Source organism: Lipotes vexillifer, unplaced genomic scaffold, assembly GCF_000442215.2.
Source record: "Lipotes vexillifer unplaced genomic scaffold, Lipotes_vexillifer_v1.1 scaffold2094, whole genome shotgun sequence".
NCBI lineage: Eukaryota > Metazoa > Chordata > Mammalia > Artiodactyla > Lipotidae > Lipotes > Lipotes vexillifer.
Window position 1 is genome coordinate 474,540 of NW_006790887.1, and position 15,260 is coordinate 489,799.

General features: G+C 61.0%; 1 protein-coding gene across 2 annotated transcripts in view; it reads left to right on the forward strand.

The window, feature by feature from the left end:
* DNAJB6 (DnaJ heat shock protein family (Hsp40) member B6) overlaps nt 1-14,232 on the forward strand; it is a 54,237-nt gene extending 40,005 nt beyond the window's left edge. The window contains exons 8-9 of one of the 2 annotated variants that reach the window (XM_007463982.1): nt 9,874-10,077; nt 14,150-14,232. In XM_007463982.1, the coding sequence (XP_007464044.1) occupies nt 9,874-10,077; nt 14,150-14,232 (287 nt within the window). Of the gene's footprint in view, nt 1-3,631; nt 3,643-9,873; nt 10,078-14,149 lie in introns of those variants that run through there. The other variant, XM_007463984.1, reaches the window with a different exon arrangement.
* Nucleotides 14,233-15,260: the final 1,028 nt, after the last annotated feature.

Genomic DNA, 15,260 nt, shown 5'->3' on the forward strand with positions numbered 1-15,260 from the left:
ACCGCTCTTTTCTGGTTGTACCAAAAATATACCGCCAAATGATTTCCCCTCTTCGAGTCGTTTATACTTGAAAATGGGATGACGTGGGATTTCCTCCTAATTAAAAATGTTTCTGGAGCTCCTAAAAAAATCTTGCATTTACCAAAGAGGTGATAAATACACCCCTGTGATTGCACAAGGGGGAAGATGGGGACCACCCACAGGGCGTGGCTGTGCCCCTCCCAGCACAATGCAGCCAGTCCCCCGAGCTTCGTGGTGAGCCCCCTTGTCCACTGGGCTTTACACCTCCCTCTCCCTCTGGTTTGCGTTTGCTTCCAGGGAAGAGTTATCCTTTCCTGCTGCCGTCTTTCCACTTTGGGGGAACATTTCCCCCTCTGCCGCCCCTCAGTCAGTGGCAGTGAGGAGGTGCCCGGAGCCTGCACCCAGCTGGCCTGCGCTTGCTGCTGTCGGCCCCAAGCCGAGGCCGAGGGCTCTCATCTGACACACCGGTGTGCTGGAGGCGATGCCAGGCCTCTGGCAGCACGGGCTCCAGGATCGGGCAGGCAGGCGAGGCGGTCTCCGCGCGTGACGCCTGCGCTTCCCCTTGCCGCGGGCCGCCTGAGGGGACCGTGCGCAGTCGGCCCGTGCTCGCGTGTTGGAGGAGCGTGGCGGAAGGGGCCTGTGGAGGCCCGGAACCGGCTGCTGGCCGCCCTGCTGGGCAGGGTCTGGGTTCCAGCTGCTTCTGGAATGGCTGTGGTCCTGTGCGCCTGGCTGGGGCAGCCGTCCAGCCCGAGGTCTGTGCCAGGGGCTGTTGGCGCCCATCGCAGCTCTGGCCTGAGAGTCTCGTGCAGCCTGGGGAGCGTCGGCGCTCCTTTGTTCCCGTGAGTGTTGAGGTGTTGGCGTGCGTGCGTGTCCTTGGAGGGGGAGTTCTGTTGAATCGGGTGCCTGGAAGAAGTGGAATAGTTGGGTGGAGAAATGTGGGCATTTAAAGCTGGTAGCCGTAAATGGCTTGCCCCAAAGAGTATGTGCCTACCAGTGTACTTGTCAATATTGTCTGATAACAATGGTTACTGTATGAGGTGGAGCCTCTTGGTTGTTGTTGGCGGGCATCCCTGTTTTTCTGAAGTTGTTCCCTGATTTCACAGGCCCCCGTTACATCATTGCTTTATGAGTCCTTTGCCTGCTCTGTTAAAGTGATTTTCCTTTTCAGTTGTCCTGTGTTCATTTGACATACTGTGTGGTTTTTTGGGGTGGCCTTTTGTTTAATGTCCTACATGTTCCACAACTAAAAAAATTTTTTTTTTGTGGTACTTGGGCCTCTCACTGCTGTGGCCTCTCCCGTTGCGGAGCACAGGCTCCGGACGCGCAGGCCCAGCGGCCATGGCTCACGGGCCCAGCCGCTCCGCGGCATGTGGGATCTTCCCAGACCGGGGCACGAACCCGCGTCCCCTGCATCGGCAGGCGGACTCTCAACCACTGCGCCACCAGGGAAGCCCAAAATTTTTCATATTTTTTTTCATGTACTTTCACTTGTATGTCTGTCTGCTTTAATTTACTTGGAACGTTTGTATGTGTTAAAAACACCCAACTTTCTCCCAGATGTCTTGCCAGTGTTAATACCTCCTAAATCTCACTCAACACGCAACTGTTCAGGACTTGTGTTCTCTTGTCCTTTGGGTCTTCTTTTCGGCCCAGGTTGCACTTTGTCATGTGGTGTCCGCTGGTGGTGTGCTTTGATGAAACAACTGCGAGTTGATGGCACGTGGCTGCTTAGTCTACGTAATATGGTTTTTTAGTAAGTCTTTAACGGATGTCAATATTGAGAAGAAGCTAGAATCACTCGAGATTTTTATGTGGGTTAAACTGTGTCTTTAGGAAAATAAGATTTTGTGAATATAAGACCCTACCAAAATTAGAATGTTTATTCTGTTTGATGATTTATTTCAGTTATTGTTTATTACGACAGCCTTCGGTCATTTTTTAAATTTTTGGCTGCGTTGGGTCTCTGTTGCGGTGCGCGGGCTCCTCATTGCGGTGGCTTCTCTCGCTGCCAAGCACGGGCCCTAGGCGCTGGGCTTCGGTAGTTGTGGCGCACGGGCTTCGGTAGTTGTGGCGCACGGGCTTAGTTGCTCTGCGGCATGCAGGATCTTCCCGGACCAGGGCTCGAACCCGTGTCCCCTGCATCGGCAGGCGGATTCCTAACCACTGAGCCACCAGGGAAGCCCCTTCGGTCGTCTTGATGGAAGTTGTGCTTCAGCCGCACGGTCCAGTCCCTGCAGCCTGAGTGAGGACTGAGCAGGAAAGCCTGGTGGCTCGCCCCTCAGGGCTGGCCTGTGTCCCGCGGGTGCCCAGGGCATCAGAGCGTTACTTTGTCCTTTACGGAGCAGGTGGTAGGAGTGCCCCCGACAGCACACAGCCCTCGCCCCTGCTTCCTCTCCGTAGATCCTGATCCTTTACCCTGCTGCTCTCGGGGCCTTTTTCAGCCAAGCGGGCACGTGGCCCCAGAGACGGTGGTCTCTGCCGGAGGAGTGTGGGCCTGGGGCTCTGCGAGCGTGGCCTGCTGGGTTACTTCTCGCTCTGCTGCTTCCCCTTGTGCCGGGGGCTCGGCGGCTCCTGGGCAGAGTGACGTGCGGGGTCGCGAGGCCGGGGCGGGGCAGAGGCTGGCTGTGCTTCTGCCTCCCTGGGTTTCCATGTCGTGATTGTTCTCGAAGCGTACAACCCCCGGGGGTGTGTGGTGGTGAGACCTGAGCTCCAGGCGCTGTTGGCCAGAGCTGTGACACCCCTACTTTCCGGGTGAGTGTGGGGCCCCATCCGCCCGAGCCCGGCCGGTCACTCCCTACATCCCGGGGTGCTGTGATGCCTCGGGAACTCCCCATCCGAGGAGCAGGTTGCTGAACTGCCTGCCCCGCAGCTGTCCCCACAGACAAACGAGTGAAGCCCACCAGGAGAGGCGGGTGCATGCGGGGCTGGTGGATGCCTCAGGGCAGGTTAAGGGGCTCCACCCTCTGTGACGTTAACATGAAGGACGCTCTGAGCCGTGGTGCTGGTGGGGAGGCCAACCCCACCGGCCCTTAAGGGGAGCTTTTGACCCTTGGTGTGGATTCTGTGCAGGACTTAAGTTCAGAGGGGCTCGGACAGGAGAATTCCTGCTGTTGTCTCCTTGACCTTTCCCCTCGGTCCGTGATCCTCCCGTGTCCGCACAGCTGCAGCCAGCACCACCGCCCACCTCCTGCCAGAGCCTGGGCCCCTCCTGACTCGGTCCCCCTTCACATGACCACCTTCTCGGTCCGTCTGATGGTCTGTCTAATGCGTCGCCACCGTGTCGCCTGCCCGCAATCTGGCAGCGAAAATTAAGTCGCTCCCTGCTTAGAATCACCTGCGAGGTGCTTTCGACTTGGCCGTGTGCCCGCTCTTCCTGCCTCCTGTCCCATTCTCGACGCCTGCCCTGCCCTGAGTCACATCGTGGTCTGTGCCGCCTCCCGAGGTTTCCCCGCGTGCTTCTGTGCCTTGCTTTCCTCCCCATCCTGGGAACGGCGCCTGCTCTTCCTCGCCTCTGCCCCTGCTTTTGTCTCCGGTCCTCCTCCTCATCGTGCCATGGTTTTCTGTTTGCGTGTGTTCAGCACTGAGTCCCCGAGAGCATCACGTGTGCCAGGCACTTATCAGGCCCTAAAAATTTGAATCCTCTCTTGGGCCAGTGATGCATTTTTGGATGTCTGAGTCATCTACATTTGTGTCAGTGGTATGCATGATAGGACGAAGTGTGGGATTAACCCCTGCCCCGACCCCTCAAAGAAAGAAAACAGCAGCCACAACCGAGGCCTGTTGGATTGTACGTATTTGGAAACAAGTGGTTCTGTTCTTATATAGGGAAGTTTGCTTTCATTTGCATGTTATCAGCCAGCTTCCTGCTGCGCATTCGGACTCCATTTGGGGAAAGAAGCGGAGCACGTGGATTGGTGGTTGTGCCCGAGGGACGGCGGCTGGAACAGCCCCGCGTAGCTCCTCGGCGACTTCAGGGAGCTTTGCCACAGGGGCACGGGCGGGTTGTGCTTTGTTTTGAAATTTTATCTAACTTGGTGCTACAAGGCAGGATGTTTTCTGTTTCCCAAATGAAAAGGATGCTTGAATTGTATCCCACGTAAACTTTAGTTAATTCATGTGCGTTAATAGCTAATTTCTGCAGAGGAAAGAGTTAGCAGAAATTATGCCAAAACAGTAAATTCTGTTTGGGTTGGAAGAGTGGACGTGACCTATTTATTTTTCTTCAAGTCATGTGTTTCGCCTTTGTATAGTAAATTGCTGAAACAATTAGTGAATTTCCGTAGGAGAGGAACGTTTCAGCAGTTGACGGAAATTTATGGAAATTTTGGAAGAGGCTGTAGAAAGAAGCCCAAGATGTGGTTGGCTTTCAGAAAGCGTGATGTTGGGGGTGGGGGGATGGGATGGGAGTGGCGGTCATCTCCTCTTGGTGTCAACTCTTGGAAGTTTAGGTTGTACCAAGAGGCACCATGGGGATCTTTGAGGGCGGGTGTGGGTGGCCTGCGTGGGGGCCTTCTCTTCTCATGAGGGGGGCGCGTCCTCCTGTCCTTAGTAGGTGCTGGACATCGCTGTCACCTCCTCTGACTGACTCAAAGCGTCTGCCGTGTGGTGGCACTTTGTGTCCCATGACCCTCGGTGGGCAGTGCCCCTTTTTTGGAGAAGTTTTTCAGAGAAGAGCCAGCCCTGGGACGCCCACTCCACCGTCCACATGGGGCCTGGGGGGGGGTGTCTGGAGCCACGAGGGGTCCTTTGAGTGCTAAGGGCCCCCCCCCCCCCCCCCCCCCCCACAAGGGGGGCGCCCCCCCCCCCCCCGCCCCTCCCTGAAAGTGGGTGCCGGCCGATGCTGAGTTTAGCAACTGAGCATCGCAGAGCCCAAGGCTCCTTCTTTAAAGTGGAGGAGCTTTGGCTGCAGGCGTTTTCTTGGGCGGGTGGTGGAGGCACCTGGGCTGTCGTCTGGGTGCCAGAGGGATCCTGTCTTTAGGGAAGAGTGTCTCGCCGAGGAGAGCCTCTGTGGGCCTCCCGGGCAGCGTCCACCGTGGTGGACACCATCCGGGAACCTTCCTCTCTGCGTCGGGAACCACAGGCTCAGGAGTTGTTTTGGCGACGGGGCTTAGGGGCGGCGGTGTCTCCCTCACGCAGCTGGACTCACAGCCCATCCTCTGAACCTGGAATGGAGCTGGGCTGGTGGCATGAGTCCCTCCCTCCTGCCGTCTGAAATCAGGGCCCCACATGCTTAGCCAGGGCGGCTGGGCCTCAGAGGACAGGCCGCCTCTTCCCTCTCCGCGTCCAGGACCCCCTCGCCCGAGGCCCGGCCTCCCTGCCACGCCCTCGAGGCCCGAGGTGTCTCTGCTGCTTCAGCGGTTATGTCCCACAGCCGAGGGTGCCTTGCTGGGGGCCGCGGAGGAAGGGGGTCTGAGGGCAGAGCGTGGCACAGGCTGGCTCGGTCCTCCCCACGCCCACACCTGCAGGGGAGGGAGATCCCGGGCTCTGCTCTGCCTTCAGGGAGAGGCCTGGTGGTCCCTTGTCATGGGTCACGTGGTCCAGCGCCCTGGGCCTCCCCGACTCAGGGGACAGAGGAAGCCCTTGGAGCTGGGGCGGGTCTTGTGGGAGGACTCGGGGCGTGAGGGACGCTGTGAGAACGAGGAGCCCCAGGCGGCGCGACGGGGAAGCCCTGGAACAAACTGGGACGCACTGGAGCCGTCAGAGCGGATGTGGGAGAGGCTGCCAGCAAGGCCTCTATGGAGCCCTCGCCCAGGCGTCTGGCGTCTGCCTCTGGAGCTCCCGGCGCTGCTTTTCCCGGGGCCTCTCACGTCCCCTTGAGATGCCTGCCCTCCGGGGGAGGGTCTCCCCCTCCCACCCAGGTGCTGGACGGGGCACTGGCGTCCCCGGCCCCATCTGCCCTGAAGGCAGAGCCACCTCTGCCCTGGACAAACCTGCCCTTGAACAGGCCTGGGGGGCGTCTCCGGGGCCCGGCTTCGGGGTGCACACGACAGTCGCTGGGGGCTGTTTCCAGACCTCTGCCATCTGCGTCCTGGAGCAGCTAGGGCAGCCCCTGGGGCGAGCTGGGCTGCGGCGCGGGCAGACCCGATAGAGGCCTGTGTCGGTTCTGAGACGTCAGCTGGGCCCGGGGAAAACGGGGGCGCTGGGTTGGGGCAGGACGGCCTCCTTCCCTGCCCTCCGGGGCTGCCCTCTCTCCTTCGCACGCCGCACGTCTGCCGAGCCTCCTGTGCCCCTCGTCTTCTCATCTTTCCTGCTCAGGAGCCGTGGGACACAGCGAGCCGCACGGGTCCGCTCACCCACCCTGTGTGCAGTGAGGCCAGGTCCCTGCAGGGCAGGCACCGTCTTTTTTTTTTTTTTTTTTTGCCCCTTCTGTCAGTCTGTCAGTGCCTGCTGGTACTCTGCGTGTAGTGCAGTGGGTTCAAAATGAGCGCTCGAATGAACACATCGAGGGATTCCTTCCAGAAAATGTCCAGCGGAGACACTCAGATAAGCTTCTCAACATCCACCTTTATTTCTTTTCCCCAAATCCTTTTCCCGGTACTTGAGACCTGGAGGAGCTTTATGGGGACCTTGTGGGGTCTGTGGCTTGACCACCCTGCTCCAGACCCAGGGCCTCTGGGGCTCATGATGTTGGAGGGCGGTTCTGGGCCACAGAGGTGACGGTGTCTACCAGGGCCAGCTCTTGGCGACAGTGAGGCGCCCAGCTGTGTGTCCATTGCAGCTTCTGAAGGGTTCGCCTCGGAGCCCAAGCCCGAGAGTCTGGCTCTCAGCTGTGGCCCCTGCATCCACCCCTGGACAATCCCTGGTCCAGAGACGGTGTGGCTGGGCCTTCAGGGAGGGGGCTTCACAGAGGCGAGGCCGGAAGTGGGGAGGGCGCCAGGATTTGCCCGGGAGGAGGGTGCAGGGGGCCAACCAGGTCAGCGCGAGCCCCTCGCCAGAGCCGGCTGTGCCCGGGGCGGCTGCCGGGGGAGGGGGTCCCCAGGACCCAAGAGTGTCCCCACCTTCACCCACAGCTGGTCCCGGTCTTCGTGGAGGTCACCAGACCCTGAAGGCCTGGCGTGTGTACTGTGCTGTGCGCTGGGGTTTGTTCCGGAACGCCAGGAGGAACGTCTTAGTGACCGTTTCGTCCTCTGACCAGACGGCAGACACGGAGCGTGCCCAGCGGCCCTGAGAGCTGGAGTGGCCGGGGCCTGGGGACGGGCTGGTGTGTGCAGCCGGGGCCCCGGGGTGACAGCACGGCTGAGGGGGCACGCCGGGCGGATGTGGGTCCTACGGGAGCCTCCCTGCCTGTGCGCTGGCGCCGCTGAAGACCGTCAGGGAGCCGGGCAGGCGGCCCTGCCGTGCGCGGGACACAGCCGGCGCTGTCCGTTCACCGGGCCTCCCGCGCCCGGCCTGGCAGGTAAGTGTCGTCTGTGCCCACAGCCGTGCGGTCCTACAGGTGGGGTTTCCCTGGGCGGAATGGGGCAGGGGGAGCACCACCTCTTCTGAGCGGCTGACAGGGACCCAATGGGTTTGAGCTGACCTGAGGTGAGTAACATAGTGGCGGGCCGGCCCCCGGGGTGCCCGGACCTCCTGGGATGCCCACCCCTACCATGTCTAGGCCCATCGTGGTCACGCAGCCACTCAGAGTGAACACGCTGATGTGTGTTGTCCAGCACCTGGGATGCTCAGGCTACACCTGTGGGCGACGTGTCATCCTTAAGGTCACATCAAAGCCACCGGGCGTGGTTGTGCCTGGAGCCGGGGAGGGGCCGGCTGCTCACCCCGGAGGCCTCCCCAGGTGGAGAGCCTGTGGCTGGGCTGCTGGGTGCCGAGCTCCCTGATGCAGGGGCCGCGAGCCTGCAAGACCCTGCGGCCATGCTGGGGCTGCCCACGCTGCCCCGCCTGCCGCGTCCAGTGCGGATTCTGAGGTCAAGTCGCTGTGGTGGTGTTCTGTTAGCCGCAGCTCTGTGGGGTCCCCTCCCCTGGGAGGGGTTCGTGGATTTGGGAGTCATACCTGTGTCTGGACCCCGCAGAGCCACCAGGGGGTGGAATGGCCCTGAGTGTCCCCAGCCCTGGCCCTGCCCTGGGACCCTTGCTCGCGCACGTTCCTCCTTAAGACGGGTGTGTTCTGGGAGCGCCCTGCTCTCGAGTGAAGCCTGTGTCCAGTCGGTGCCCGACGACCCCCCCCTCGGCGGGCACAGGGGCGTCCCTGCTCGAGGGATGGAGAGCAGATGTGACGGCTGCGCCCAGGGCCTGCTTCCTCAGCTCAGCGGTCCGTTTGACTCTGAGAAGCCGCCGTGACGGTGGCCATAGGTCACCAGGGGACTGCTAGGGGTGGCATCTGGTGTGACGGTGGTCAAGGCCACGTGCGCCGACCGCCAGGTGCTCTCTCCGAGCGCTTGGTTAGCTGGCGGCACAAGTGGCTCGCGCACGTCTCTTGGAGGGAGGGGATGTGCTGTTGGGAGAGACGATGAGCCCAGGGCGCCCTGCCGAGCCGTGCTGGGAATGTTAGAGGCCCTGCAGGGCCAGGAGAGCCTTAAAATGCACGCCTGGGGTCACCATACTTGTTTGCCATGTCAGAGGAGGTGTCCTCTGCGGAGCGGGGGCGCCGTGAGCGCGGGGTGGGGCCGGCGAGGGTGACTGGGGGTGGGGTGAGCTCGGATACGGTGAGCGGGGGGTGCGGTGAGTGGGTGTGCGGTGAGCTCGGGTGCGGTGAGCGGGGTTGCGGTGAGCGGGGTTGCAGTGAGCGGGGTGCGGTGAGCGGGGGTGCGGTGAGCGGGGGTGTGGTGAGCTCGGGTGTGGTGAGAGCGGGTCGGGGCCAGTACTTGAGCTCAGGTGTCTGGAGGAAATGGAGGGGAGGCCCCACGCCTGTACCCAGCACTGAACTTGGCTCTCGGGGTCGTGTAAATGGTGCGGAAATGATTGTAATCGCGCACCCCCCTGAGAGAGCAGGTCTTCGTTACAGGGAGCATCTCTGCAGGCCCGTCGTCCTCCGCTTTTGGGGGGCGGGGCGGGGCCAGCAGCGATGGAAGTAGGATCTGCCTGCGAAAGAGCTCGAGTGGGCGAGCACCTCGGGTCACACTGACTGTCATCTGCTTGGGGCTCAGCGGTGTGCGCCCTGGACGTCGTGGTTTGGCTGACGGGCCTACCCACCCTCCAGGGAGCAGGGTTGTTGAGGCACAGGAAGGCTACCGCCTGGAGTCACTGCTCCTGTCAGACGGGTTGTGTCCTGCATTGTTACCGGGTTTCTGACAGCCTTTCCCTTAGGCCCTGCCAACCCCCCGCGTGACTGCTGGTCAGAAACCCCCCAGAGAATGAAATTTGAAGTTATTCGGTAACTGTTATCATGCGTTTTTAATTTTATTGCTAGTATCCACCTAATGTGCAAAACTTCTGTTTTTGAAAAGACCAAGAGAAACACAATCTGGAGAGCAGTGAGAAATGTTCTTGGCTGTGCGTCTGGTGACAGGTGACCGTGCGTGCGGGTCCCCGGCCCAGATCTCGGAGCCGCCCTGCGGCACGAGCGGGCGGGAAGCAGGGTGGCCGCCGCCTCCATCACCGCAGGTCTGTGCAGGTCCTGGCATCACAGCTGCCTGAGAGAGAGACCGATGGCTGGCCCGGAGCCCACTCCTCCGGGGTGACACCCTTGTGCCGATTCTGAGGGTGAATTTGTCACAGGGGTCTCGTCGTCCTCCCTCTTGAAGGTCGAGTGTGCTTTCAGGATTCACTGCCGAACCCCTGGGGGCCGGGTGGGGAGCTGCCGCCGTCATTCCGTGCTACTTTGGTTTCCTCTGTTCTCTCTGGGAAGATCCGGTTGAGGCACCAGGACCTCCCGCCGCGTGGCTCATGCCCGTCTCCGTCCTGTGCTTTCAGGTGTGGCCGACGAGGACGCCTTCGCGGAGGAGTGCCGGCGACGAGGCCAGCACGCGCTGCCCGGCCAGCCCGCCAGCACCAGTGCCCGCCCTCTGAAGTCCCACCGGCCGGCCTCTGTGCCCAAACACGTGCCCCACCCCCCGGGTGAGGGCGAGGACCACTGGGCCGGCAGCAGCTGGGAGCCCCCGGCTGCGTTCCCCGCAGGTGTGCACGGGGTGTCCGCTGCGGAGCCTCCCCGCGGGGCCGCCTCCCGGCCTTCCCGGGGCCCCCGAGGACCGAGATGGCACCTGTGTTGCTGCGTCCTGGCCTGACGGGCAGGCGGGTGGGTGGGGGGAGGCCGCATGGAGCCCACATTAAAGCGGGGTGCCGGTCTCTCACCACGGTATGCCGTGTGTTGTCATGGGCAGTAGCTGAGCCCCTTTGTGTAACTTTCAACTTCATGCTGGGGGTCTGGTCCCGCAGAGCGGCCGCCGCCCAGCCTCCCATGGGGGCCCTGCGGCTGCAGCCATGCCTCCCTGCCTTGCTGTTGAGTTACCGGCAGAACCTGACACCCGCCCCCAGGGGTCCTGTGGTCAGGTGGATGGGTGCTGACCCACCCTTAGCCCAGGGGAGGTGTCCCACCTCTGGATGCACTGAGGCTTCGTGACCCCCTTTCTCCAGACCCCGCTCTGCCCTCTGCCAGCTTCTTGACCTGTAATTTCTTAGAGAGCCCCAGATGGGTCTTTGAAGTGTGTTCCCTGTAGAAAGTTCTGGATTACTTCTGACGGCATGGCTGTGCATGCAGGCTGACCCCGGCTGAGTCTAAAGGCCGGTGCAAATCTAGTTTGAATTCCTCATCGGTTTGAAGCGTTTGTGCCCGTCTTGGCTCTCAGCACTGGAAGTCGCCAGGTCGATCACCGCAGGTTATGTGGAGGAGGAGGTGGATCCTTGGTCCCTTGTTTTCAGGGTGACGTCTCTGTGCACGTCGTGAGGTTAGTTCTGTGAACCTAGGGCAAGAAAGCATCGTCTGCGCAGGGAACTGGAAGGATGAGGTCTGTCCCTTTCCTCTCCCAGAACTTTCTCTTGGGAGCTCTGTCCCTTCAGTCCCCTTCTGGCCCTTTTCATGTGGAGCAGGGTGTGTGTGTGTGTCTTGAGGAGGACAGGGGATTTGTCCCCTCCACCCACCGGAAGGCGGGTGTCCTGGGTTCTGAGCCAGGGTGCAGAGCCCCGCGGGAGTGCGCGGACCTGGCCACCGGCTGCCAGGGAGCAGTGCCCCCCGAGGCAGATGGGCCATATGGGAACATTAGCCTCTTCCTGGGTAATTGAAAGAAGACTAGAGGCGATCGGAAGGGCTGTGTGGATTCAGAAAAAACTTCTGCCTTGAATGGGCGATGTTTTCTCCAGATCTATCGTCATCTCCTGGTCCTGGCCGCTCGTTGGCTGGACTTGGCGAGGGGCAGGGTTGTACATGCAGTTTCGCTGAACAAATATGATTTGAACAGGGACTTTACGGGCTGTCCCTTTGGGGTGTCTAAACTGGGTGGGAGTATCCCAGTTCCCAAGAGTGAGGCGTGCGGGCTCAGGCCTGCCTGGAGGAGCCTCGTTGAGACATCTAGCTGGCTTCCTGAACAGGAAGTGGACCTGGGGTCACAGTGAGGCCCGTGCTGCCTCTGAGCGCCAGAGGCCAGGGCTGTGGACGGAAGGAGAGTGGCCACTGCTGGGGGATCGTCAGGATTTAATTCTTCTTTGTGAAAATCTTGTGCTTTGTCAGTTTTTACCATCAGGTCCCTCCCACGTGTTGTTTCCAGGTCGGGAAACTGTTGACTTACGAACCCTGTAGATGCTACACACGAGGGCGAGCAGTGGCCTTGAGCTTCTGCCGAATGCTTCCTGCCCGTGCTCCGCAGCGATGTCGGGCGGCCAGGGCTCGGCCCGGCAGGTGCTGGGCGCTGCGGAGCACACCTCTTTTTTGTGTGTGGTTTGTTTCCTTCTTTCACATCAAGCTACGAGGCCTTCAAAAGAGTGTCAGAGTGACTCACCAAAGAATTAAAGATACGCTTTTTACGTGACTAGAGTGAGCTCATTTGACTTCTTATTGAGAGACGATAGAGCTGCTCCGGAGGAAGACTCCAAAACTGGGACAGTGGAAAAGGCTGCTGGGCAAAGCTAGGTGCCCAGTGGGTCAGGGCCTCCAGGGAGCGGAGTGATGGGCCCCCGTCCTGCCCCTCCAGCGGGCGTGCTCCGTGTGGTCTGGAGGCTCCCGCGGTCACTTCCTGCCAGGCTTTCACATCGTGGGCAGCTCTCTTAGAAGCATGTGGTGAAGGGCTTGGTTCCCTACAAAGTGTCCGGTGCCCCCACTTGGTGCTTCAGCCATTTGAGCAATTGCTGGGCTAGGTGCCCCCGGGGCTGGCGGGGTGGGCAGTGGCCTGGCGGGTTCTGATGATTTTAGGCTAAAAACAAGCTCTCGCTTGTGATGCGCTCAGGCCGCAGAACATGGGCTTCATTGCTCCTGGGAGGATCTCCCGTGTTGACGGTGCGGCCCGTGTGGTTCAGGGTCAGGGTGCGGCTGGGGGAGCCTTGGCCCATCTGCAGGGGGAGTTCTCTGTTCAGCCTGACGGTGCCTTCCTGCCGGCATTCACTGTGTTGTTAACCTGCTGTGAGACGGGGTGACCTCCCCGGCTTTATTTCAGAGGACGCATCGCACATCTCTTGGAGCCTGTAAATTAGATGGCGAGATGTGGATAAAGGATTAGTGTTTTTCATTTATGGATTCCACACATGTTGGAGGTCTGTCGAGAATGTGTAACTGTGAAAAAGGAAACTTAAAATTATTCAAAGTGAAAAAGAAATTCACGAATGAAAGGATAACATTGATCCTTTAACTTCCCAGCTCTGCCCGGTGTGTGCCCGGGGGCCCCTTCTGGCTTAGGGGATTCACGAGTGGAGACGGGGCCGGGGCCTGAGTATGAGGCAGGAGAGGGTCCCGGCGCCCCCGTGGCCCCCTCGGTCGGTCGTCGTGGTCGAGTGTGAAAGGGACAGCGGAGAGGAGCGACTTCTGGCCGGAGCAGCCTGGTCACAGGGACGGGGCTGCCGTGCGCTGGCGGTGGGTTAGCAGGTGTTTCTTTTCCTTCCTTTTGGCTTATCGTGCAGGTAGCTGAGTCAGGCAGGAGGACGCTGGGCGTGAGGACCTCCAGGGCCCCTGCCGCGACCCCCGTGTCAGGGCCACTTCCGTACAGCACGTGACCCGGACGGCTGTGCTGCTGGGAGAGCAGGCAGGACACAGGCCGCAGAGCCCTGGGGACCGCGCCAGCCTCCACCCTCTGCAAGCGCATTCCAGGGGCGTTTGAGACAGTGGTGAGGCCGGGAGTTCCCGGCAGTCTCGTCCTGTTGGAGGCACGTGTGTGTCCTCAGCTTCCCCCCCGCCCCACAGCGGGCATTGTGATCAGGTCCTGGTCGGCTGTCGGCGCCCACCTAACTGACCCCCGGGCCCGGCCCACCCAGGGGTGGTGGTGTGTGGACACATGTGTGTCGTGAACAGACTGGGTCTGGGTTCCGTCTGGAGAGAGACTGTGTTCTAAAATGTCACCTGCCTCATAATTTAAAACCTCGCGGATGCTTTCATGTGCTCTTCGCAGCAGGCTTAGGGGCCCACGTGCATTAGGTCGCAGGCCTGCAGTGACCCTGGCCTGGTCTAGGCTGACCGTTCAGAACGATCCTTTGTTCTACCAAATTCAGCATCCCGCTCCGCCTACATCTGTGTTGGACTAACGCAGCACAAGGTCCTGAGCTGTTTTTGCAGAAATAACCCGGAGCTCTTCTGGCTCTTTGGACAAAATCTCAGGAGGGTGAGCAGGTCACACCCGCCTCTTTCTCCCCCATCTATGGGCGAACACACGGCACAGGGGGAAAGGTTGGCGTGGGGCATTGGTTGAGCCCCGGACCCTGTAACAGCTGGGCTTCTCCCTGTGGAGGGCGCCCCGGGGAGGCCCGTCCCCCGAGGCGGAGCCTGCCCTGCCTTGTCTCCAGGTGACCTGGGGCTGGGTCGTGGGGACAGATGATGGGTGAGCACGCAGCCTCCGCGGGGCTGGGATGCCGGTTGGGTCATGTTAGAGCTTTACATCGCCCAGTTTGCAGTCCGTCCGTGTTTTTGTTGAGCCTTAGGTACGGAGCAGATAGGAGTGAGGACACATAGCTTTATCGCGAGGTTGGTTGGTTTTAACCGGGGGGATGTCTAGAGACACGTGCGCCTCTTAGTGGGGCCGCAGCTGCTCAGTGTTTCACACGCCTGTTTCCTTAGGAGTCAGAGAAGGTGGCAAGAGGAAGCAGCAGAAGCAGAGAGAGGAGCTGAAGAGGAGGAGGCCGACCAAGGGCCGCCCGTAGACGGGCCGCAGTGGAGCCGCGGGCGGCCAGCCGAGGGGCTGCACACGCGCGCTAGGTGCCCTGCCTGCTTCTCCACCGCCCGAGACCACACCTGCTGGGCGCTGGGGACGCTGGGGCACACCGGCCCGGGCCCGGGGGCCGGGAGCACGGAGCCGCCGGACCGTCCCTGCTTCTCCAGCTCTGTGGCTGAGGCCACCCCTGCTTGCCTGGCGCACGCCTGCGGAGATGCTTGCAGCTTTGGCCGTGTGGCGCTCCCGACGGCGCGTGCATGCTCGCGACACGACCTTCGCTCCTCCGCTGAGCGTGTGAATCTAGGCTCAAGTTAAGCACAGGGCGACATAAAGGTGACTCCTGACCCCGGGTGACCTTCTCTTCAGTTTCGGGGGAGCCAGACCTTCACTGTGACCTGGCCGCTCGAGGTGTGGAGCCCCCTCACGTTTATGGTTTTACTCCTAATCTTCTCGAATAGCCCGTCTTTCCTCGGATCCGTAGTTGTTTTGGCAGGGACACAGGAGTCTACAAAATTCTGTTCAGTAGTAGCACCTCTGGCTCTTAGGTTAGGTTCAGGCTGGGGGGAAGCAGACGAGCCCCTCCCACATGCAGCTCGCGAGGTACTGAGCACAGGCGCTGAGCCGGGTACGGGCTCCAGCACCGGCTCCTTCAGAAGAATCGCTTCCCGTGGGCCGGGGTCTCCCAGCTTCCCGCAGCGACTCCTCCGCAGGGTTGAGGCCCCCAACCCCCTCCCCACCTGCTGTCAGGGCCCCTCCTCTCACTCCTGCACCTGCCTGATGAGTCCCCTTTCCCTTTGCCCCCGGGCACCGAGGGCATCGTGAAAAGCTTGGACAGGATTCTCAAACGCCAGCAGCTTTCACCCAGCAGTGTTGGGAGCCCGGGCACTGGGGGCACAGCTTTCATGGCCGAGCCGCGGGCTTGGGCGCCGGGAGCGAGTGTGACGCGTGTGATTCTCAGGTGACTGGGCGGTTTGCTCCGTGTACCTGCTTGTGGTGGAAGGTGGTGTGGAGTGAACT